Here is a 23,602-nt window from a genome sequence, read left to right on the forward strand (position 1 = left end):
GATTAGGAAAAAAACACTATGAACATTATTATTAGTAGTATTATTATTTAATTGTAATATTAAGCCTTTATTGCCGTTCGTATCATATTTGCATAGTTTTTAGGGACTCTTTTTTTTCAACGTGAGCAATATTTACCTCAACAACCTGTTGGATATAATTTGATACAGAAATTCTGCACCCTTCTGAATTATCATTGCAGTGCAGGCAGTGGAACGGCTTTTTTTCCCCTTTTCAAAATGTCTGTTCACGTAAGATGGGTCACACGCGATTTGCATTTTTTTTTCCAGCTTTAGAGAGGTTACAGTAAGAATAACATAAACATTCTTATTCAGTTTTTTAGATTAATGCTTTATGTTTTGAGACATTGCCCAATTACCCAGAAAAATATTATTTATATCACAGTTTAATCATGTTAAAATGTGTGTATCATATTTGATACTGCAGGTATATAAGTTACTTCATCACTGAACAGTCATGCAACATTTTTGTAAAGTAATGTATGTCCTTCCTGCCTCAATTCAGCTGCATAAAAAAAATTTAATCAATAATTATTATTAAATGCCATTTCATAATAAATTTTGGATTCTTTCACCGTAACAATCACTCTAAAACCATACTCTTTGCGGTGTATTGAGCAGCTGTTTATGTAATTCTAGATGTCAAAAAGATTAGAGGAAGAAGAGAGAAAAAGAAAGTACTGGGGAAATGTCATCAACATGATGTTGGATGGCAATTAAAGTGACATAGAAAAGCTAGGAGAAGATGATGAGGACGAGGACTGGACTTCCAGACACCCTGATGCCCCTGCATTTCCCAAATTACCAGTTGATGGATACAGTTTTAAATTCCCAGTAAAATTGGTGGTGATGGTAAAGTCTTCAACCCTTCTGAGATGCCACCATTCAGCCTGGCAGAGGTTAAAACTTGCAATGTACAAAGTGTTGAACAAGTTAAACACCTGACCACAGCTAAAGGCAAAGCATCACTACAGAAGAATCACAAGTACTACTATCAGGTACAAGGACAACTAGCCATTAGCGGCCTTCGGTGGTGTGATTTCATCACAGATACACACACTGACTTTACAGTAGAAAGAGTCTATAGGGGTGAGGAGATTATCCACTCAATGCGGGAAAAGCTTGATGATTTCTACTACAACATTTACATGGATGTCTTCTTAAGTCGCAACTCTTAAAACAGTAGTACAGTGTAAATAGTTGTTACAGGTGAATGGTAGCACCTGTGAAGCTGAAATAAGCAATTTAACAGATGTACAGAAATGAAAAGATGTTGTTTAAATTTGTTATAAAACAAATATTTACACCATTGATGGATATTTGTTGATTGTGATGTGAGCAATTTTCTGGTTAAGTTAAAAACTTGTAAACAGTGGACATATTTGAGAATTAAAGTAACCATTAAATGAATAATACATTCTTTTTTTTCTTTTTACTTTTATTTCAGTTGTCCTCAACTTCAAAGCAAGACACAATTTAATTTTCAAAACAATCATTTAGCATTTACATGCAACCATTTACAATCTTACAGGGTCATAGCAGTGAAGATAACATCCAAGCTAGGGGGCCTCAGACTGGCTTGTCCCCCTTGATATCAAGAGGTCCCTGGAAATTTGACATCAGGCAGCAGATGACCCACAGCTGATTCACTGATCCAACCATGGACAGTGGAACAATTCCATCCCAAATGTGGTATTCCTTCACCCTGCGTATGGCCCTCTCCACTAAAACCCTCATACGGGCAATGGCCTGGGTCTTCTGAGTGTCTGGTTCACTGAGCTGGGTTGATTTCTTTAATGGTGGGATGAGTTTTACCCCCACCTCTGACAGAATTTTCTCACTCAGGAAACCCTTGTCAGCCATTACTTCATCCCCTGGCTGGAGTAGTTGTAGAAGCTGGGATTTCTTTGTTATTTCTATGTCTGAAATAGAGCCTGTGTATAGTGTAGAAACAAATGTGATAACACCACATGGAGCAACACCAATCAGTCCTTTAAATGTGGTGGGATTTTTGTGGCTTGAAAAAGTCTCTGAAGTTGCAGTTTTACAGCGGATCTCAGTGCAGTCTATGATGACTCTCAGCTGAGGACAATAGAGCCTGAAATTGTCAGGCATCGTGGACTGTACCTGCTCTCTTGTCATCCAAGATGGTAATGAGCCCAAAACCTGATAAAGGTAGCTTGTCCATGTAAGGAGGATGCGACTAACAGTCGACACGCTGACCTCAAAGAGAGATGACAATGTCATCTCCTGAAGCCCAGCTGCAACGTGACAGAGAAACATGAACAGTTCATCAATCAGCTCAAGCTTTCGCTGTGGACTTGCCGTCACTTCTGCCGCACGCTGTGCTTCGGACCAATAGATAAGCCTTGATGCAGACGGGTAAACAGACTCCCAAAACAGAGTGAAGACCTTCTTGGAGCTGAATCTTGTGTAGTAACGGTAGTCCTCGTCGGTCACACAAATTTTGTAAATTAATGGCTCCTGGTTTTTAAGGGTCAGCTGCTGGATTTCGTGTTCATGTGTCGAGACTTGCACCTCCAACTGCTGAATATTCCTAGCAGCTCTGTCCATTTTACCTTTAAAGAAAAGACGATCATACATTGTAACACGATTTATCCATTTTTGGTTCATCCACATAATATGATGCAATCAGTAAGCTTAAAACTAATTCTTAATCTTCATGAATTGAAGAAAGGAACATTAAGGTTTTTTTTGCAAATGTCATGGTGGATATAATTTAGTTGTGTAGAAACAATTTTTCAGATTCATTTCCATTCATTAACAAATTGATTTTGACAGCTCTACATTGCAAAAACGGATGTAAAAATAAGTAAAATGTTCTTAAAAATAGTGTTTTTGTCCTAGATTTGAGCAGGTAAATAAGATTCTGTGTTTTCCGCAGGAATTTGCTTAGGCGAGGCGGTGAATTGGGGGGGGGGGGACCACAAGTTTTGTGCGGACCGCCTGCTTGGGGGGGGTTTGGGAGACCACCACAAGTTTTGCGCGGACCGAGGGGGGGCGTATCCATGTGTTTTTTCCCTTCCATTGAGTATATGCACGTGCGAAAGCAGCAACAAACGTCAAATAAACATGCAAGCATATCGAGTTTGTTTTTCTTTTTTTTGTGTGTGTTTCTTTTTTTTGGAATATTGGCGAGGCGGTAGCGTGAGTAGATATAGTTAGATATACTGCGCTTGAAATAAGATGATGGAGATAAATTGTTCCTGTTTTAAGTGCAAAAATCTTATTCTATTGGCAGATCATCTTATTTACGTGCTCAAATCAAGGAAAAAGAAACAAATTTTAAGAAAATGCTACTTATTTTTAGTTATGTTTTTGCAGTGTAATAACAAATTCCAAAGTTATGTGGTGATCCGCTGAAATTATCTTAAGAACCCAATTTTGGAAAAGCTAAATAAACTTATTATAAAATACATTTTCCTTAAGAAAGAAGGAATGGGTTTAATTTGTAAAAAAAAAAAATCACCAGGAAAGGGATGGCAGCTGTAGTCATGATCTTTTCGTACTGCCTCCAGGTGGGACCAATCCTCTGTGGTGCCCTCTGGAACAGGCATCTCATTTTCAGCTGCAAGGTGTTTTCTTGCTGGCGTTGCAGCTTGCTCACCCATTCCTACAATAAAAAATTTTGTTATTGTCTGATGTCATTTCTAACTAGCAATGTGATTGCAATACTTAAAACAGCAACTGCTATTTTAAAAGAAAAAGTTAGCATGAACCCCCCAAGGTAAGTTCTTGAGTTCTGAGTAAAGGTTATCTTGTAATTTATTACCAATTTAAATACTGTACTCTTACCTTTGCCCCAGTCATTCCACATGAATTTAGATGGTACTGCTCCTTTCTTTAACTTCTTTCGACCACTGGCAGAAACATAGATCTCCTCTGAAGAGAAGTGCTGACTGCAGACGTAAGAGCATCCGCGACGGATTTTAAAATTTGGCCCCTCGTCTCTTCTTATTGCCGTCACCCAACGGGCACGAATCTCAACATCAGTCGGGAAGTCGTGAAAACTGAGATATGGGAATTTTTTTTTGTTGTTCGAGCACTGTGGGACACTGCAGTAGCAGTGTCTCAGTGATTGTGCCATGCTTGGTGGATATGATGCTGCTGAGAGATGAACACAAGAAGGAGAAGGGGAGAAAAATAAGATTTTTTATTTTTATTATTTTTATTAAACCTTTATTTAACCAGAAGAAATCCCATTGAGATTAAGATCTCTTTTTCAAGGGTGGTCTGGCTGAGAGGTCAGCAGCACATGTCATTACTAATACAGTATAATTAACACAACAATTTAAGGCTTAAAATTCGGTGATTTGTATAAAAACTAAGAAAAGGGAAAGTGCATTAATATAACGTGCAACTTAAATTATAAAAAAAAAAATGCAACACAGAAAATTCACAATTCAGAAACAGAGGTACTGTCCAATAGACAAAACAAAAAGATAGGACTGAACAAAAAGATTAAAATGGGGTAAGATCTTTTGAATTCAATGACTGCATGCATTTTGATGAGGCACTTATATATAACACGTCACCATAATCAAGTAAGGGTAACAATACATGTCTCGTTTTTTCACTCAGTGAAAAAATATTTATTCCTATACGCTTATTCCCCGTGACTTCACAAATATGTCACGTGACTAACTGGTTGGCAGAAAAACCACTGAGCTATATAATACACTGGAGTGCTAATCACCGTCTGTTTGAACGAGTCGCTTTGAAGCCACCAGTCGCCATATTGGTACTCCCTATTTCCCCTCAGTAACTAGGGAATATGTGCGCTACAGCATCGAATAATGAGGATTTTCTCAAGTTCAGGGGGGGCTTAAGACTTTTAAAATGTCAAATGCCATATAGTTTTATGTTATGTTCTAAAAATATCAAGTACTGAGAAAGTCATGTGCTGAAATATTTTGCATTTTATTCATTTAAATATATATGTTTAACATTTATAAATATATAAATAACAATATACAAAAACATATATTTACATATGTGTATATATATATATATATATATATATATATATATATATATATATATATATATATATATATATATATATATACACACACACATATATACATATACACATACTTATATATATATATATATATTTAATATGAATAACATGTAAAATATTTTAGCACCTAATTTCCTAGTAGTTGATAGTGTTAGTACATCCACTGACTGTAGAATTACCTATGAAACGTTTTCACTCAGCCAGAAAACTGCTTGTTGTTGCAACCAAATCCTATGGGATTCTGTGAGAGTAGGGAATAGCAAGATGGCGGCCCGTGACTTCCGTTTCTCGCCAAAATCAGCACTCCAGTGTATAGCTCAGTGGTATTATATAGCTCAGTGCACGTGATTAACTGGTTGGCAGAAAAACAAGAAATGGCCGCCTGCGGTGATAACAACTAAGGTTATTAGTCAAACAACGAGCTACAGTATTAATTTATTAAACATCTACATCAGATTTCTGATAGGTAAACGTTCGGTAAAGTAAGCTAACAAGCTGCTGCATGTTAGCTTTGATCTACATGTTACATGTCCCGATCAAAGCATCTATATAACAGCAATGATCGCTACCAAAACTAAGGAAAATAAAGATAGTCAATACGACACGTTTAATATTGTGCTCTCAGTCTTACCTTATGAAATCTCGCTGAGTTTCAGTAAAAAATGTCTTGACGTCCTGAATTTTCAACACAAAAGCATGCAACCGGATGTAGCGAAAACCTGCTGCGCTTCAAAACGGAAGTTGAGTGACGTCTATTGTCTATTGTGAAACATGGGGTGGACCCAAAACGGGGGGGAAGAGTGAGTGACTTCCGTTTATAAAAACAAAAGAACGAAATAAAAAATGGCACACAACTTCACTGTTAACATTTAATACATTTTATAAAAGATAGCACACGTCATATAAAGCTCAGCTGGAACACGGATATCGACAGAGTCATATTTTTACTGGTCCCCCCCCCCCCTGTTCCTCGGCTAATGGTGTCGTCCTTCACCTTCAATGTCACGCTGGCTCGGACGAACGGGAAGCGTGTGTGTACAGAGATGAATCATGATTAATTTCAGGTGCATTTTGTTTAATTCGGTGAGCGCTGTCTGCCGCCAGCTGGTCCCCGCGCTGAGTGCCACCGGGACGCTCTCCCGGTAAGTCTTCCCGTTGGTTGTTAAGGCAGTTCCTGATGCTAACTGTGTTGCTAGGTGTTAAAGCTTCACGTGTACTGGGCGACACGCGCAAAACAAGCTTCCCAGCTGCCATCAGAGCCGGTACCGGGTCGACGACACGAGCTGTGCCTTAATGACGCTGTGTGTGTTCAGGTGTGGGAGCAGAGGGCTGCCGCTGCACAGGACGTTGTTCAGCAGCGCCGCGAGACTCCAGGAAGCGGAAGCTACCGCCGGGAAGGACTTCAGGTGTGCAGCCATCAGTCAGCCACACAGCCCCGGCACGACGGACAGGGACTTTTGCTCCTCAAGGATGTTTAGTCCCATTTCCTCTAGCTTCAAAAGGCACATTTATAACAGCTGGACATCTTGGCTCTGTGAAAGTGACCCCAGAAATGTTGTCATTGTTGACTTGAACTACAATCTACTTATTATTATAAAGATTATGGAATCGGCCTGGAGTTGCCGTTTCTTAAACAAATACTACATATAACGAAAATAACCCGTTTTGTTGAACTTCCATGAAATGAAACAGAGGTTACACAAATCCCTCACTGGGTGTAGTGTTCTGATATCAGAGTAGCATAGTCTAGTTTATATATGCAAAAACAAAGCACTGAAATCGCTCCTTATTCAACTGTCACATAAATCTTTTCACAAATCCCAGACTGGGTTTGACGCATTCCGTAGAATAATCTAGTCCAGGTTTGAAAGTGTTGTGGTTTTTCATCTAGAGCAGACTAAAGACGCTCTAGGTAGTGAACAATGGGGTGGAATTGTGCGTTTTTCCGAGTCTGAAGCTACGACCGGATGCCAACTTTAGTTACATCGATAAACGTTGGCAGACCCTAAGCCGGATGAAGACGTTTCAGCAGGATCATTGGCAGTGAGCTTGTCTTTTTAGCCCAACCATCGCAGCATTAACTATTTAACAGTTTTAGTCAATTAGATTGTGATACTTCTTACTGTTTTTGGTGCTCTAAATGCTGTGGAAATGGGAATTTTCCAGAGAATACATCCTAAAGGGAATAAAAAAAGCAAACACCCTTCTGTCTGTCCAAGAGAGCTTTCAGTTAATACACCAGTAATACACCTATAAAACTAATTCATGATGGTGAATCGGCTTGGGCCGTGGCAAAAGATGTTAGTTGTTGCCAGGTGGCTGGGTATAAACTTTGGAGAAAGGCTAAACAAATTGGCAGGTTTTGTAAAAGAAGGTAGACCAAAGAAGACCTGAGAGCATCAGGACTCAAAACTCCAGATAGCTCTGAAAATAAAATAAAAAATGTAGGAAAAGAAAGAAAGGCAAGTGGGCAAAAACAAAGGAAAATGTTGGATTGAAGTGCAAGAAATAAGATGAAGGAAATGGGATTTAGATCCAGAAACTAGAATCATCATTAACATAAGAAAGAAGAGTGGTGGACTGTGGGAATCTGCGTCGAAACTGTCAGAAACTGAAGGAAACACAATCTGGTCCTCATTTAGGCATCAAAGCTTACATCCTTAACCTTTACCTGACTTTAATTTCCAGAACTGAATAAAACCAAACCATCCTCCAGGGAGCAGGGATCATAATGCTTTCGCTCGTTGCCGTTTCTACCTTTCAGCTATTTCCCTCCGTTGCCTGGTCAAGACAGCGCACTGAGATGGGGCGGGAAGAAGTTTGAGGAGTTGCCCATCGTCCAAATAAAAGCAACATACAACAAGTAAGTGGGGCGAGTTGCTGACCGTAACGTGACTGGAAGCTACTGGAAGCAGCAGCCTGCTGCTGCTCAGACCTCCCTCCCTCACTATTCTAGGTCTGATTGAGGCACATCTTTAGCTATACGCTGTGTGAGCTCAGGCAAGATTAATGGTCAGTGTAGAAACGTACAAATATCCGTCTAATTTATCAGCTGCCTGCTATATTGGCTCACCTCTTGCATCATCTTTCCTTGACGGAAGCCCAGCGTTGTTGTTTTTAACTCTGCCGACTGAATCTCAAAACACAATAGAGCTTCCCCCAGCTGTAAAACACCTTTGTTGAAAGTGTACTTGTGAGCGAGGCACCGAGTGAACCTCTCCGTCCTTCACCAGCACACACATCCAGCTGTCAGACAGCGCAGGGCAGTCTTTGGTCCGGACGTCCTGTGGCACGGAGGGCTTTAAGAACATCAAGAAGTCGACGCCCATAGCCGCTCAGACCGCAGGCATCTCTGCTGCCGGGGTGAGTGTCCTCCTCCGACGCCACATTCATGGTCTCCATCCAGTAGAGCTCATTATCTCAGCCGCTTCGCCACTCTGTGTCGCTGCACTTAGTCTGTGAACTTTGAGTAGATGGATAATTACACAGAGAAACGTTACCCGTGATCCTATTGCATAAAAACAGAAAAAGTACCGTATTTTTCAGACCATAAGGTGCACTAAATATTCTTCGCAAGTGTGTAATATCACTCCGCTCCTTCACGTCAACAACTCTCTATCTGTCTCTGTTGGGGGGGACTACACTGTCCTGTTTCTAACATAAGACCAAAATAAACGTAACATTTATATTGAATTAACTTACTAGGTTTATTGTTGCAAGGGCGTACTCCAGGCGCTGGCTGCCTAAAGGCTCCCACATACTCGTATTGTACTGTTGCCTACATTTCTTGGGGCAAATTCCTATAATTCCCACACTTCCTGCCAGTGGGACAAAGAGAAGGAATGGATGGTAAAATGTGTGATTAGCTAGCTGAGCACCTAGAGCCGTTTCTTTTCCAGTCATTACATCTTTTTCGATGTAAAGACTTCTTGCCTCTGAGAAGTTTATAGTGTGACACGTACCTGGATGCGTGGAGTCCCCCTACAGTCCCCCTACAGTCCCCCTAGAGTCCGCCTTGAGTACGTGTGAACCTCCTTGGAGTGAACTACACCTGAGTATGTGGGGGCCTTTACATAAAGGCACTTCTAGTTTAGACATTACAGTCAGGCAGTCTGTTAGACAGCTCAGGGGTCTGATCAGTAGTGACACGGTGTACCGTAATGTTCTGAATATCCATTGAGCGGAGCGGCTTTGTTGCTTACGTACACATTTTAACAGATTTTTGAGCACCTTGTACCACATAAAATCAGTAATCATATATGGGGAGCAATGGATTATATGGCGCACCATTAATTTTTGTGAAGATTTAAGGATTTTAAGTGTGCCGTATAGTCTGAAAAATACGGTAGCAATAGCTGGACTGTGTGATACCTGTTGAGGTCTGGTAGGTCCTGCATTCAGACAGTGTAATCATTTGTGTAACTCTTTATCCAAACAGAAAGCCACAGCAAAGGGAGTTACATTTGTTCGGGTTGTGGTCAAGGGCCTCGGACCTGGACGTCTGGTGAGCGCTTCCTTCACCTTTTTATTACGTTTTGATGCTGTAACTGATAAGGTTGCTCAAGCCTTTTAATAATAATAATAATTTAACTTTATTGATCTCTTTGTATATACAACCTTTAACTGCTTTAGCAATTTGTTGCATTTGGTAGAACCAGAACAGTCAATGTATGTCACTGGGGGTTAAAGTGATGGAAGAGTTGAAATTAGTTTGTAATTGTAAAGGGGGAGGAAAAGGACACGCAGGTTGCCAGCGGAGCCTGAGTTGATACTCGGTAGAAAGCATCTCTCACTGGAATAACAGCAGCACGTGTTCTGGAGCTTTACATCTACAGACGGAAACTCTGGCCTGATCTTTTAAAAGCTCCAGGTTAGTCAGATTGGTGGAGAGTCTTACCACGATTTCTTAGGTAGCTTTAGGTCTGGACTTTGACTGGGCCATCTGGACCCAGTTTGCCTGAATCTAAACTCTGCTATTACAGCCGTGGCTGCATGTTTAGGGTCCTCTTGCTGGAAGCCGAACCTCCACCCCAGTCTCAGGTCTTTAGTTGCCTCTAACAACTATTCTTCCACGATTTGTCCTGTGTTCAGCTGCAGCCCTCTACTCATCATCTCTGACCAGCTTCCCTGCGTCTGCTGAGGAAAAGCACCCACACATCCTGCTCCTGCCACCATTGTTCCACCGTAGGCACAGTGTGTTGAAGATGGTGTTTTAGATTTAGCCAAAAGGTTCAGTTTCATCTCATCTTAGGTTCTTGTCTCCAACACGTCGGCTCTGTCCGCTCCGTGGCTTGTGCCAAACTGGCTGCTATCTTGGCTCTCTATTAGTGCATGGCTAATAGTTGTCTTATCAACAGATTCAGCCACCCGGAGCTGTGGAACTCTGCAGCTCCTCCACAGTCACCGTGGGCCTCTTGGCTGCTTCTCTGTTTAATGCTCCCTCTGTGTTTGACCTGTAGCATTTTCCTCTAATGCCACATTACTTTTTTAATGTTGGCACCAGTGGCCTTTATTTTACAGCAGGCTGACAGGAAATGTGGTTTAGAGAGAGATAGAAGATACAGGGGTCCACGAGTCGGGATTTGCTGGCTTGCCGGGATCTGGGTTCACGGTGTTCCACAAGGGGCGCGCTGCAAGTGTGACTCTGTGATTTAAATACACTGATAATCACAGACATGCTCCATGCAGATGTAGACACCCAGCAGGTGGTTGTTTGGATCTGCTGCATGAGTATTAATGGAAACTCTGATGTATTTTATTGGACTTACATGTGATAAACATGAAGTGCCTGTTTGAGACACGGAATGAAAATGATAAATGGTTTAAAAATGTCACAAAGGAAAAATAAAACAACCCAGAAAGCGTGGCCTGCGTTTCCCTGTCACTGCTGAATACAGGCATCTCCACAGCATTGCCACCACTATGTCCCCCAGTAGGGATGTCATGTGCATCGGGAGTTTTCTGCCTCTCATCGGGTTTTGCACGTAGATCAAAAAGTTCCGTTTTTGTTTCATCTGACCAGAGCCCCGTCTTCCACATGTTGGTTTGGTCCTCCTCGTGTCCAACATTAAACACGACATCTTGTGGCTTTCTTCCGTCCCTAACAGGATCATTTTCCTCCCACTTCACAATTCTGCAGTTTTCTGTTGATCTACATTAAATCTAAAGTGGTTGTAGCATCAGAACATGTGATGTGTACATATTTTACCTTGTAAAATAATTACACTACATTTAACTAAACACAGGTTGTGGCCTTTTGTTAGAAACGTGCATAGATTGCACTGTTGTACCTGTTTTTTCTAAGCTACTTTGATGCATTGAGCAGCTTTTTATCTAACGATTGTAGAAATGGATCCTGTGATCAACTTAAACTGTTTTAAAACCTGGAAGGGCGGTGGTGGACCATGATCTTTTGAACATTGTTGGTGGTAAAAATTAAGCCTTCAGCTTATGTAGTCTTTATGGCCAGCCTGTAATTCATTCAGGGCCTTTCATGACGGATAATTACAGCAACCAGAGACCTCTTGATCCGTTCCCTCGTGACTAAATGCGTGTCCTTGTCTGTCGTGCAGTCTGCCATCAAAGGCCTTACGATGGGAGGCCTGGAGGTGGTATCGATCACCGACAACACCCCCGTGCCACACAACGGATGTCGCCCGCGTAAAGCCAGGAGGATGTGACGCCTGGCTGCTAACCTGTGCTGCGCTAATAAAGTGTTTTCTGTAACTGCTGCCTGTGAGCTGACCTTATGGATCGTGTGTAAGGTTAATAGTCTTAGTCTTGTTTATATTGACTCATGCATAAACAGTTGAATTTGCTGAAGTTTCCACCCAGCGGAAGAGCAGCAGTGAGTTCAGGGAATACTGAGACAGATCCAGGAAACAACCATTGAGCTGGAGGACTGCTACATAAACTGCTCATTCAAGGACTCTGTCAATATCTTATCTAGTGTCACGCAGTAGTGCTGAAAATAAGCCATTTACTGAATCATTCAGTTCCCTGGTAGAGCCGGCCTTTTGGTACGACCATTGAAGCTCGCCTGGTTTGGATAAGTGGAGCCAAATCAAACATTCACTGCATCTTGTTCTTGTCATCGATCCTGACTCAAGCTGCCATTTCATGACTTTAAATAAAAAATAATAAATGCCTAATTGTTGTGTAGAATATGGATGTTTAAACACTGAATTGAAGTCCAGGTACGCTGTGAAGCACACTGGCTCAGGCAGCACAGTATGGAGAGATTCCTCACACCGTGTGGCGATTCACAATAAGAACGGCTACAAGAACTGATCGGGAAATTCTTTATACACCACGACAGACTCAACAGATACAAAAGAACACGGCTCTAAAAATGATTTTATACACACTAGCTATACAAAAATACATTTTTTATTTGAAGTAGCAATGAAATCTTTCCTTTACACAAACATCTCAAAACAATTGGATGTGGAGGACTAAAAACAGCTCGACTAGAGCTTAGTGTGCTTTCCTATCAGCCACATTCAATTAACATCAATAAAACTAAATTAAAACCTCAAAGTGCATCAGCGTTTGAAGAGAACCAAACAAAAAGCAAACATAAATATCTTCCACGAGTGCAGCACACAAGAAAACGACAGCGGCTCTCAGCAGATGACAGCACGGAGAGAGGAAGAAGGCGTTCTGATTTGCTTGGGGAGTTTCAGGATTAGATTTCAACAGGATGAGAAGAAGGGTTGAGACCAACAACTCTGCTTTACCAGCAATTATCCCAGGCCATCTTTCTGATATTAAAGTGTTAGAAGGCTGAGAGCAGTGGAGAGGGTAAAGTATCTGAACCGAGACTTCTCGTCAGCAGCAGATTGACGGCTGGTTAGCGTCGCGGTTTCCTTCAGAGCCGTTCAGAATGTGGCGCAGGGAGGCCTGAACTGAACGTAGAGAAGGCTGCCAGCCTCAAATCATTCAGGGCGGGTCAGAGTCGACAAAGTCTGCAGCAGCTAGTGTAGATCTAGCCTTGAGAAAGGCACAAACCTGCAGACTGCACCAGCACAGCAGTGGGGACTGAGGCTGGGGGTGAGCCGGCAGGAGGAAAACCTGGATTTTAATGAGATGAGAATTCAAGCAACAGGTGCCTTTTAGATATTGCACTTCAAAAGCAGAGGATGCGAGTGGAGAAATTGAACATTAGGTTATTAACGGGAAGTGCTTGTACATCCAGCCCTGGCGTCGTGACGGATCAGAGGTTCGGCACCGGGCTGGATCAGGAGTGGATGGGCTGAGTTGATGGAGTGTCAGACAGGGGCCCGGCTCCATCGCCGCCTCACTTCCCCTGGAAGTTGCTGAGCTCCATGTCTTCCTTGCGTCGTTTCTGTTGCGTGAAGAGGGAACTGAAGGGGTACAGTTTGGCCTTGGCCGGGTAGCGCTGTCCGGCGATGTCTACCTCGTAGTCGCCGCGGTTGATGAAGTCAGGGGTGATGGGCGTGGGGAGGCCCTCGGGGCCCGGCGGCGGGGACACGAAGCCCAGGCAGACGTGGCGCTCCAGCGTGTAGCTGTAGGCGCTGCTGGTGGTGGTTCCGGCCAGCTGACCGCTGCGGTAGACGGGCTCGCCCCACCAGGGCCACAGGTCCAGCTCTGTGTCGTGGTCTTCCAGGACCAGCATGACGAACCGGCGGAACACCCCCTCCTGACGCTGCTGCAGCAGCGCCTCGCGGCCGAGGAAGTTGGTGTCCTGTGGACGAGCGGCACAGACAAACATGACAGCAAGAAATACGTTATTGGAGGAGGAAGACTGGAAAAAACGATGGGGAAGAAGGCAAAGAAGGAGAAAAGTAGGGCAGCAACAGAGCATGCTGTGAAGCCTGCAGAGCCGTGTTCATTGTCAACAGCCTGTGAAACTGATTACCAGTGAAGCCCATCAGTACGGCGCTGCCACAACAGCTGCAACACGCCAGAGGTTCTGTTTCTGCCTTTAACCGTAAACTTGTTGATTTAAAGCGCCACCTGTTGTTTCTGCAGCTGCACTCAGAAAACTTCTAGCCAAGCAGATGGTGAGCGGACTGAAACCGAATTTCTCCTCCAATAAGAATGCTGCGGGCGTGCGTGCAGTGACTTGGAGAGCACAGGTCTGTACGCTGGCAGAGGGCAGATGTAGCGCGGTCCTGCGGACCAACCAACCTTGTCGAACTTCACCCTGAACTCTCGTCCGCACTCCAGCGGCGTGGTGAACGTGTCCAGGTCCTGACCCCAGAAGGCGAAGAACTTCTCGATGCGCAGGCTCCTCAGCGCGTAGTAGCCCGCGTTACGGATGCCGTACTTCTGCCCCACCGACATCACCTCGTTGTACACGTGCAGCGCATACTGAAGGGAGGAGATGAATACACCAGCTGAGTCACTTTAATAGGCAGGTTTCTCCACATTTCTGATCTCAGAGCCTTGTCAGTAGAAATGGTTGCACAGAGAAGATGTGAGCAATCAGAAGTTAAATCCATTGTCAACATCTTAATGTCGGGCTTTTACTGATGAACTCAAACAGTTCTACCCAGGTGGGTGGTCTGACAAACCAAATGCCTTAAAACAAGAATTGTGTGCACTAATTTGAATATAAATTGGTTGCTTTTTTGTCTAAGAACAGATATTTATGCACAGTCCACAGGTTTTCACCATAGGCTTAATGTCCATAGGCTTTATCCACACAAACTAGTTATAATGGGTGTTTAGTGTCATAAGTTTAAGTCAACCGAGCGCTAATGTCCTTTCTTAAAGGTAGTCGGGATGTTTAGGAACAGCCAAGGAACCGGCAACCACCGTCGGGTGGAAGGTGCGAGAGCAACAGTATAACTAGCCACGGTGAGGTGGAGTTATACCAGCAGGGACAGAGGGGGTGAAGCAGCTGCTTTAAAAATTGACATAATCAAGCATGTCTCAAATTTGCAGATGCCCAAATGGATTAACCAGATTTATTAAGAAAACACCATCTGAGTCAGATGAGACAAAGACAGTGACACTATGTCACTATTCCTAAGGAAGGAACAATAAATGTTGAAACTGGTTTAAAATTGGACACATACAGGGGTTCCAAGACGACACCAAACACACAAGAGCTGGAATGGACAAAGCAGACCAATATTAGGCTTTAGGAAAGCCTTGACCACCACTATCAAAAATCTCCAAATGTGCATAAAGCCCAGGTCAACGTAAAGAAAAACAAAAACCTTTGAGCAGGATTACGATGTGGACTACAGAATATTAAACATTATTAATTCAGACTTTGTGCAGCTAATATTGCCTGTGGCATAATCGGTCCATAAAGGACAAAAATAAGCAATGAAGCGATCGCGTAAATTTCTATCGTCACACATGCTGCCGTGCCGTCTGAATGCTTTTCGTTTGCACCTCTATAGGGATGTAGAGCATGAAACCTGGTTCTCCGGTATGAGTCATGCTCATCACTCGGATCCCGTTGGCGTAGCCTACACTCATCTCCTGCAAAACACAGACGGGAAACATGAGGGCAGAAACAAAGGGCAGACCCAGGCCAGTCATCCGCCTGCCTTTAAACTCGTCCTTTAAACTCGCCCTCACCTTACAGAACATGGAGGGGAAGTGCTCAGGGGTCATGGAGACGTAGGACAGCTCCGCCAGAACATCCATTGCTCGTGGACCAATCAGGTTCAAAGCTAAATGTACAAGATGAAAGGTTTGCTCGTTAGATAACCCTGAGAAACAGACCAAAAGCTCCTTCTTTCATCACTGAGAGGGTGGTTGGACATGGAGCCAAAGCCCACCTGTGTACTTCCAGCTCACATCCTCTAGGTGAAGGTGTGGGTCACTGGGCATGTGCTTCTTTATCCAAGACCAACAGTGGACCTGCTGGTCTGTCGGAGAGATGATGAAGAAACTGGAGACGAAACATATATTTGTTGTTGTTGTTTTTCACGGTACAGCAGACCGCGCGCCTGCATAGTCATTGCTTGGACGGTTCGAACCTGTTCTTGCTGATGCGGACCACGCTGCAGTCGTTCTCGTAGCCTCCCCTCTCGTTCAGCATGCCGGTGTGGACGATGTGTCCGACGGGAACGTCCAGGTCGTTGGCACACAGATACTGCAGCAGCTCCAGAGCCTGGTCCCCTGTGGACTGAGACAGCAGGACGGAAAAGAAGCTGTGGCATCACCTCTGGCGCCGTGGATGCAATTTGTTCCACAAGAGGCACGGCCATGGAACTGAGCAGCTGGCATTAGCAAACAACATGAGGCCCTTTGGACACATTTCCACATGAGGTGTAAGGTGTTTATGGTGATGACCCCTAAACCATGGCGGGAATAATGACAATGATTTACTCCTGCATCCTTTGCCCTCTGCTCATTAAGCCAATTCTGAATCTGACGGTAAAGACAAACCCAACAGTGACGAGGACAATGATCATCTCCAGAACTTTAAAAGTCTGGTTGGCACGTCCTTTAACAGTTACATGACTAGCTGAGGAACTGACTGACAAGCTCACATTGCCAGGTTGTGTCCAATAGAGCATGTCTAGAACGAGTTTAATTGGAGAAAAGTCTGGCTCTAGTACCTTTCAAAGATCTACTACCTGTGTAGTGGTACCGATCCATGCTATGCTGCTAACCAAGCTGAAGCTGAAGTTTTTCTGCTCTACCTAATCTGGTGGCGAGTAGAAAACAGGGCGCTGGGGACTCACGGTCAGCTCAAACTTGGTGAAGGAGGACATGTCGATGACGCACACGGCCTCTTTGCAGCACTTCACTTCAGCTCCGACAATATCGAACCAGTCTGGCTTGTAGAAGGTCTTACTCTGATCCAGAGACAGCAGATCTACAAAAGAGAAAAAAAAGAGAGAGGGATTTTACTCATTAAGAATCTCCACATGCTGCACAAGAAACTCAACAGCATCACGTTACGACTTAAACCTTTGATGTCACACCATAAACCAAGAGTTTCTGGGAAATACGTTTCTTGGCAGTGGTCACAAGTCTGTTCATGTAGAGAAACTCTAGGAAATCTGCAGTAAAATCTTTGGCTTCCTGTACCTAGAAAATCTGTGTGTTTGCTTTCAGCGTTACTCAGACTTAAGTACATCAGGCGCGTCCTTGGAGCAGCACGTCCGGCTCCTCGTAACTCTACAGGAACCTCTATTGATGATTCTCAGACTGACTAACAATAGGAGCACGAGAAGGTTTAGTGGTGATGCTGAGCAGTTTGCACCTTTCCCCGGAGGAACAAAGTATTTTGGCCTTTCGAAGCCGTGTTTCTCCATCCAGCGAGCCCCTTGGGTGTCCAGACGGTCGTAGAGGGGACTGGTCCTCAGCTGCCGGCCGGTCTGAAAGTCCCACCGAGGCACCTTCAGCTCATACAGCAGGGCTAATTACGGACACAAACACAATCAAATCACAGGTCAACAGAACAAATTATAAAAGCACCGGAGCATAAAAACTCCTTTCTGTCAGACTTCTCAACACTGTGTTTGACCCACTTTTGAACTATACAGGCTTTAAACAAGAGAATCGTCACGAAACACCAGCATTAAGGAAAAGGCAGGACAGCTAGGCAAACTGATGGAGATTAGGTGATTTAGACTGGAAATAAAGTGTCTTTTTCAGAATTACCCTAATCTAAAAAATGCAATAATTTATCAGTTTACTTGATTCCCAGACTGTACAGGAACGCTTGTGTAAAAAACACTCGCAGCCTTTAGCAGAAGGTGGAGTTAAGCAGATTGACCGCAGAGGCCCAGGACGGCAGGATTAGCGGCGCGGCTGCTACTCACGCATGACTTCCATCACTCGGTGCCGCAGGAAGGTCCGGCTGCTCTGCAGGTTGCCGAAGCGCTTGATGTCCAGAGCCCAGACGTTGGCAGTGGGGTAGCCGTAGGTCATCCACTCAGCCAGGTACCTGCACAGGAAGCACGGGGCGGGAAGAGGTTGTCTGAGCCGCACCGAGTAATCAATCGGCGAAAAATACAGCATGAAAGACTAAGAGAGGGCGCAGCAGTCCGACCTACTAAGAGAGTCGCCTTCGCTCACATTTCATGCATCCCTTCTTCTAGTGTGGAGTCATGCTTACTTCCCAGCTCCTCCGGCGAAGGCCAGACCCGAGGAGTTCATCCCTGCCAGCACGTAGTAGCCAGACACGCCCGGCGTCTCTCCCATCAGGCAGCGCATGTCGGGGGTAAAGGACTCCGGACAGTTGACCAGCTGGTGGATCTCAGCTGCCTCCAGGTTTGGCATCCTTCTCAGCAGGGCGCTGAGCATCGGCTCTGAAAGCACAGGGGAAGAACACGTCACAGCCAGCAGGACTGTGTGCATCTACACATTTCTATGTTCAAATAAGCCCCGTCGTCACGTTCAGATATCTGGAGTTAAGGTTTGCTTTGTAAACATAAATACGTTACTGTGTATGAAGGCTTTTCAGCCACTAGCTAACTTGCTTACTGTGAATCTCAAATGAGCAGATAATGGCTGTCTGAGCCAGCGGAGGAGATTCTGACATTACGCCCAGCCCACTTAGAGACCAACGCGCGCCATGATGTCAAAATGGCTTCTGGAGCCGGAGAGAGAGAGACATATTTAACTTTCCATTAACGCGGTGGCTTTCAAAGCGTGGAGCGCTCTGTGCGGCTTCAGCCGGGGCGCTTTGAGTTATGACGGTCTGTGGTTGATCTCCACAAGAGTTATGACGGCCTGTCTGCCTGCACCAAGCCTCTCAGATTACGACCAGCATGCCAAGGACAAAAGATCAGGCCACTGGTGTGTTGTGCAGAGTTAAAAACATTGAACTCATACATCCAGTTTGAATAAAAGTATATTTATTAGAAAAACATTTTCTATTTATATCTATGGTAACCATGTCATTTTGCTCCTCGTTAAACGTGGGAATCTTCCAACTGGTCTCACTTCTTGCCCGTTTTAACATAAATCAGGTTAAAGTGCCTAAGAATGGCAACGTCTTCCTTACCAAAGTGATCCCAATCCTCCTGCATGTTCTGGACCTCCAGCTGGTTGCGGCCCTCGGTGAAGATGGGTTTGGGGTTCTTCTCCAGGCCTCCAGACAAAAGACCTCCTTGCCACGGCCTCGCGTACATCCTCCCATCCATATCAATTATAACTGGAGAATAGGAGACGTAAGTCCTATTAGACGTTAACAGTGTAAACACACAGGAGTAGAGACGCCACAAGCAGAGATTTGTGGTTTCCAGCCTGTGGCGTTGCTGAAACCAGTTCTAGTTGATTCAGATTTCCATTTCAGCGCCAAAACCCACGGTGCGCAGCCTTTAGCGTCTTAGATTAGCTTTCAGCACAAAAAGGATCACTAGGTGTAAACAGCAGCCTCTTTTCTCTACGTCAATTCACTCCTTGACCAGCTCAGAAAAATGGCCCCATAAGAAAAATGGCCGCCGGCCGCTGAGGTCCAGCTCACTGCATCGGGCGTGGACAAGCCACAGCAGAAAATAAAGTTCCCTTTGACAGAGCTTCTATGTTTCTGTGTTCTATGAACAAAGCTGCGCTACATCAGAACGTTTTGGTGGTATTGCTAAAAAATACCACCATGACGACGCGATGCGTGAGATAAACGTTCCTCACTGCGCTGCTTCTCATCAGCGCGTCCAGCACTCAGTGGTCTTCAGCATCTCAGGTTCAGGAAGGAGTGCCAGGTCTGAGCGTCTGCTGCAGGCGATGAAATTACAAGAAGGATGCACTCACAGTACATTGTGCTGCCCTACCTTTTTTTTTTAAACACGTCACTCAATGCCTTAAATGGCCACCTTTGAGTCTTCTTACGGCTGTAACAATCTGGTCGCACTTAAATATGGTGCAAGATCAGATTGTTGTGTTCCCCACTGGATGGTCCCTAGTTAGAAACCAGGCAGCGTCTCAGTGCATGACTGCTCTAGCACCATGACTTGTTAGCTCACATCAGTATCTTGTCATGACTGGCAGACAGCAGCAGGACTTTGCGGTAAAATCCGATGCTAAACAGTCATTTCAAGTAGAACCAAAAATGAACTTTGAAACGGACCAGGAGCTACAGCAAAAAAGCAGAAAACAGTGTTTGTGAGACCTGGAGTGTTGGGCAACAGCGGCTCCTGAAGGGGTTTGGTGAGGAGGTAGAAGTGCTCACAGCCGTGGAGGGGGACCGACACCTTCACCTCGCTAGCCTGACCCAGCTCGTAAGCCCACTGCACAGGAGACACAGGCAGAAGATGCATCCGGTGACTGGATGAAGCTGAAAATCACGGTCGGGCCGTAGCCTGCTCACAGCTGTGGACTGAAACGAGCTCCTTCCCTGAACGGCATCGGGAACAACACACAGCTGACCTCCTGACAAACAAGTTACTGCTTACAGAATCCAGTTCATGGTATTGAAGATCGCTTTACAACGTTTGCCCTCAGAGATTCCTCTGAAAAACAAATCTGAGTCTTACCTGACCGGCGCAGTTGACAAAATAATCACACTCAATGGAGCCGCGGTCCGTCTCCACAGCCGTCACGTGGCCCTTCTCCACCACCACCTGCTGGATGGCGGTCTGCTCCAGAATCTGAACCCCTGCAGATGGTCAGCGAGGCAAAATGAGGAGGGAAACACAGCCTAAGAGTCGGGGAGTGACTGTAAAACACGTTGGGTCGGTTAACCGAGGGTGGCACTCACCTTGCCGTGCGGCAGCCACGGCCAGCGCGTGGTTAACATCCGGTGAGGACACCACAGCGTCCTCGGGGAGATGGAGCGCCCCCACCAGGTCATGAATGTTGACTAGAGGGTGGAGCTTGGCTATCTCTTTAGGTTTAATGATGTTGCAGCTGATCCCCAGCACTCTGTGAAGAAATCAGAAACTTTAGTTAGTTTATTCCCTTCATATCAATCAATCAACCCAACGACCCCCCCCCCCCTCTATATCCATGCAGCTGTTGACACTGATGACTTCAACCAAATGTCTTACTTCAGTCTTGTCGCTAAACGCTTCAGGGAAATGAAGCGATCCTGATTTTGTGCCAGACACAGAGACCCCGTCTTTACATAACCTGAAGACAAATAATAAGAAATGAAACACACAATTATTAGGTCAGAGTCGCTTATAACGAGGCACCCCCACCTATAAACTGAACATACAGAGCCTTATAAAAGTCTGTCAAGGCAAAAACCACAAACTTTAACACATTTCATTAGTTAGTCTACAGGAAATGGAAGGATGACACGTGGTCTTCTGGGTGACGTCTCTACTAGCGTGGCACATCCCTGCCCATTGGTCTGTGCTCTAAACTCAGGCTTAGCTTAATGTCTGCCTTGCCTCAGATTCCCAACGGGATTCAGTTCTGGACTTTGACTGATTCTCATGAATAGGTTAAACCTCATATGTTCAGTGCCGTGTTTTATCTCTTCCCTGTCGGAGAAGAGCTTCCCCACAGCATGACGCTGCCACCACGTTTCACCGTGGGGATGATCTGCTCAGGACGACGTGCGTTGTAGGTTTTTGCTACACGTCGGCAACACATATGGCTCAACTTTGGCCTCATCTGATCTTCTTGCACATTTTTCTCCGTATCTCCCACATGGCTTGTGGAAAACTCCAAACAGGCCCCAGTATGCTTTCTCCTCCGTTCTTCCACAAAGGCCAGATTCGTCACAGAGTATGTGACTAATCATACGTCCTGTTGACAGATTCTCCCACCTGGGCTGTGATCTCTGGAGCTCCTCCAGAGTTGACATGGTCCTCTGAATTAATGCTCTCCTTTAGAGGGGGACGCCCTCTACTATTCAAGTGACTTCTGGGGGCAATTGGCTGCTCTAGACATATATTTAGGGGCATCAGGGTAAAGGGGGTTGGATACAAATACTGTAAAACGCATGCAGGTTTCCCCTTCCACTTTATAGGGTATTGCAGTATGCCGTGTTGGCCGATCATATACTATAATCCAGATAAAATAGTTGAGATTTGTGGTTAAAATGTAACACATTTTATGGCTCTAGATGCTGCAGCTACACACTGGTGCAGAGGGGTGTTGTACTCCTTTACGAGTGCCTTGCACACATGTAAGGAGCTGTCCCTGACATAGATGTCAGTTCAGTTCGTAGCGATGGAGCCATTTGTTTCAGATTTCTACGTTACCAGCTCTAAAGCCAAACATGACTGAAAGCATCTGACCCGTTTTAATGCCGGTCTCCTCCTCTAGCTGCTGGTAGAGACTACTGGAGTAGCTGGCCATCTGAGACTCGATGGAGATGGGCTTAGCCATGCTCAGGATGCCAGCGCACAGCCTGGTTGTTCCCGCGCCGAGCCTGGGTGGGGCGGAGACACAAAGCTTCATTAAAGCAACAAATAAACAAAAAGGATCAGCTTCTCAATCTCTTCCCAGAGACCAGAACCAGCCTGAGGACGGGAACCTCCGGACCGTCAGGGAGACAGTTCGACTGCAGACCTAAAAGACGCCCAGGCATAATCCTTGATTTAAACCAAAAATCCCAGGATCACGAAACGTAACAGACTCTTTATCTCACCTGCCCTGCTCCAGCAGAACCACGTCTGTCCAGCCCAGCTTGGCCAGGTGGTAGGCCACCGACGTCCCTACTATCCCGCCTCCGCAGATCACCACCCGGGCCTGGCCCGGCAGAGGAGGGAGCTGGGGGTCCCCGCCGACAGCCAGACACTGGGGGGAGGTCCAGAGCCCCCTGCCAGCCAGCCTGGACCCCACCTGAGGCAGCAGCAGCCTGGGGAGCAGCGCAGGGGCCATGGCCCTGGAGCTGCGCACACAGCTGCACATGGCTGTGGTTTCTGTAACACACATATAAACAATGAGGGAGGTCTGGTCAAGCAGGAGCTGGTCCTTAGACATCAGATGTTTGTTAAGCAAGTCATTGCGCGGCTGCAGCTTTGCCAACAGGCCACCAGTCAGATGGCCCACCTTCACGGAGCAGCAGGAGTCTTGGAGGAGCAGCAAGGTGAGGAGTCCAGACAGACTTACCTTTAGCCGGACCTGCTAGCTTTAGCTGACCACACATGAATGCCTTTAAACTGTACCGAGAGTTCAGCTTCAGCGCTAAAGCAAACTAAGCTAGCCTTGCTTTTTGTTGTTGTTTTTTTAAAGTTGCACAAATGCCGGCCTGACATTGTGAGGGTTCGTGTTGTCTGGGTAAACGTACCGCCGGGGTTAACAGGGCTGGAGCTACGCTGCGCAGCTCCTAGCAGAGGCTAGCTAACATTCACCGCTTTGTTTATACAGCGACCCAGAACCGAACGACTAGGAGGGAGAAACCTTCGTCTGACATTTAGTTAGCTCAGTCACCTCATTAGACTCACCCAGTCAGCCAGGTGCGGCTTGTTGCGATGGTTTCACAACCGAAGTGACAAAGCGCGAGGACTGGGATCCTGCTGAACGGCTCCACGTACGTCAGCTTCACCCCGCGAGAGGTGGGCGGCGCTACTTCCGGTGCGACGCTTCAAAATAAAACTCACAGCAGGCCGCGTTTTGTTCCCGTGCCTTGACCCAGCTGGAGCAGTGAGGGATCCCACAGAGAACTTGGTTCGGTTGGCGATCCAACTACCAACTAGGAGG

At 45.3% G+C, this 23,602-nt stretch overlaps 3 protein-coding genes across 5 annotated transcripts; 1 reads left to right on the forward strand and 2 right to left on the reverse strand.

The window, feature by feature from the left end:
* Positions 1 to 1,420: 1,420 nt before the first annotated feature.
* On the reverse strand, positions 1,421 to 5,931 carry si:cabz01071907.1. 2 transcript variants are annotated; one of them, XM_036136223.1, is made up of 4 exons: positions 5,694 to 5,931; positions 3,835 to 4,143; positions 3,509 to 3,652; positions 1,421 to 2,597 (listed from the first exon to the last, which is right to left on the reverse strand). In XM_036136223.1, exons 2-4 carry the CDS (start codon positions 4,124 to 4,126, stop codon positions 1,588 to 1,590), a joined length of 1,446 nt encoding a protein of 481 aa, XP_035992116.1. In that variant the 5' UTR covers positions 4,127 to 4,143; positions 5,694 to 5,931; the 3' UTR covers positions 1,421 to 1,587. The 2 variants fall into 2 exon arrangements, with proteins under 2 accessions (XP_035992116.1, XP_035992115.1); XM_036136222.1 differs by having other exon boundaries at positions 3,835 to 4,146.
* Positions 5,932 to 6,024: 93 nt separating this feature from the next.
* Positions 6,025 to 12,167, forward strand: mrps11 (mitochondrial ribosomal protein S11). Its single transcript, XM_012874020.3, has 6 exons — positions 6,025 to 6,204; positions 6,376 to 6,468; positions 7,827 to 7,925; positions 8,296 to 8,425; positions 9,501 to 9,566; positions 11,635 to 12,167. Exons 1-6 carry the CDS (start codon positions 6,113 to 6,115, stop codon positions 11,740 to 11,742), a joined length of 588 nt encoding a protein of 195 aa, XP_012729474.2. The 5' UTR covers positions 6,025 to 6,112; the 3' UTR covers positions 11,743 to 12,167.
* A 182-nt stretch (positions 12,168 to 12,349) lies between these two features.
* pdpr (pyruvate dehydrogenase phosphatase regulatory subunit) lies at positions 12,350 to 23,471 on the reverse strand. Of its 2 annotated transcripts, none has more exons than XM_012874003.3 (18): positions 23,347 to 23,471; positions 22,548 to 22,821; positions 22,195 to 22,328; positions 20,992 to 21,073; positions 20,703 to 20,866; positions 20,479 to 20,600; positions 20,115 to 20,232; positions 19,011 to 19,160; positions 18,120 to 18,312; positions 17,824 to 17,948; positions 17,262 to 17,417; positions 16,738 to 16,871; positions 16,027 to 16,175; positions 15,826 to 15,938; positions 15,623 to 15,717; positions 15,434 to 15,523; positions 14,216 to 14,398; positions 12,350 to 13,769 (listed from the first exon to the last, which is right to left on the reverse strand). In XM_012874003.3, the coding sequence occupies exons 2-18, from the start codon at positions 22,808 to 22,810 to the stop codon at positions 13,362 to 13,364; spliced, it is 2,679 nt and encodes an 892-aa protein (XP_012729457.2). In that variant the 5' UTR covers positions 22,811 to 22,821; positions 23,347 to 23,471; the 3' UTR covers positions 12,350 to 13,361. The 2 variants fall into 2 exon arrangements, with proteins under 2 accessions (XP_012729457.2, XP_021177960.2); XM_021322285.2 differs by lacking the exon at positions 23,347 to 23,471 and adding an exon at positions 23,012 to 23,261.
* Between the last annotated feature and the right edge of the window lie 131 nt (positions 23,472 to 23,602).

The sequence above is a fragment of the Fundulus heteroclitus genome, chromosome 4 (assembly GCF_011125445.2).
Source record: "Fundulus heteroclitus isolate FHET01 chromosome 4, MU-UCD_Fhet_4.1, whole genome shotgun sequence".
Lineage (NCBI taxonomy): Eukaryota > Metazoa > Chordata > Actinopteri > Cyprinodontiformes > Fundulidae > Fundulus > Fundulus heteroclitus.

Excerpts from the sequence above, each read along its gene's own strand:
- si:cabz01071907.1 (XM_036136223.1), bottom strand. The coding sequence starts at position 4,126 with ATGGCACAATCACTGAGACACTGCTACTGCAGTGTCCCACAGTGCTCG. Across the intron at positions 3,653-3,834 it reads GTGGAATGACTGGGGCAAAG|GAATGGGTGAGCAAGCTGCA; the intron begins GTAAGAGTACAG and ends TTTTTATTGTAG. Across the intron at positions 2,598-3,508 it reads CAGCTGCCATCCCTTTCCTG|GTAAAATGGACAGAGCTGCT; the intron begins GTGATTTTTTTT and ends TTTTCTTTAAAG.
- mrps11 (XM_012874020.3), top strand. The coding sequence starts at position 6,113 with ATGATTAATTTCAGGTGCATTTTGTTTAATTCGGTGAGCGCTGTCTGC. Across the intron at positions 6,205-6,375 it reads GCCACCGGGACGCTCTCCCG|GTGTGGGAGCAGAGGGCTGC; the intron begins GTAAGTCTTCCC and ends GTGTGTGTTCAG. Across the intron at positions 8,426-9,500 it reads CAGGCATCTCTGCTGCCGGG|AAAGCCACAGCAAAGGGAGT; the intron begins GTGAGTGTCCTC and ends TTATCCAAACAG.
- pdpr (XM_021322285.2), bottom strand. The coding sequence starts at position 23,048 with ATGTGTGGTCAGCTAAAGCTAGCAGGTCCGGCTAAAG. Across the intron at positions 22,329-22,547 it reads GTTCTGCTGGAGCAGGGCAG|GCTCGGCGCGGGAACAACCA; the intron begins GTGAGATAAAGA and ends CGCCCCACCCAG. Across the intron at positions 13,770-14,215 it reads TCAGGGTGAAGTTCGACAAG|GACACCAACTTCCTCGGCCG; the intron begins GTTGGTTGGTCC and ends GCTCGTCCACAG.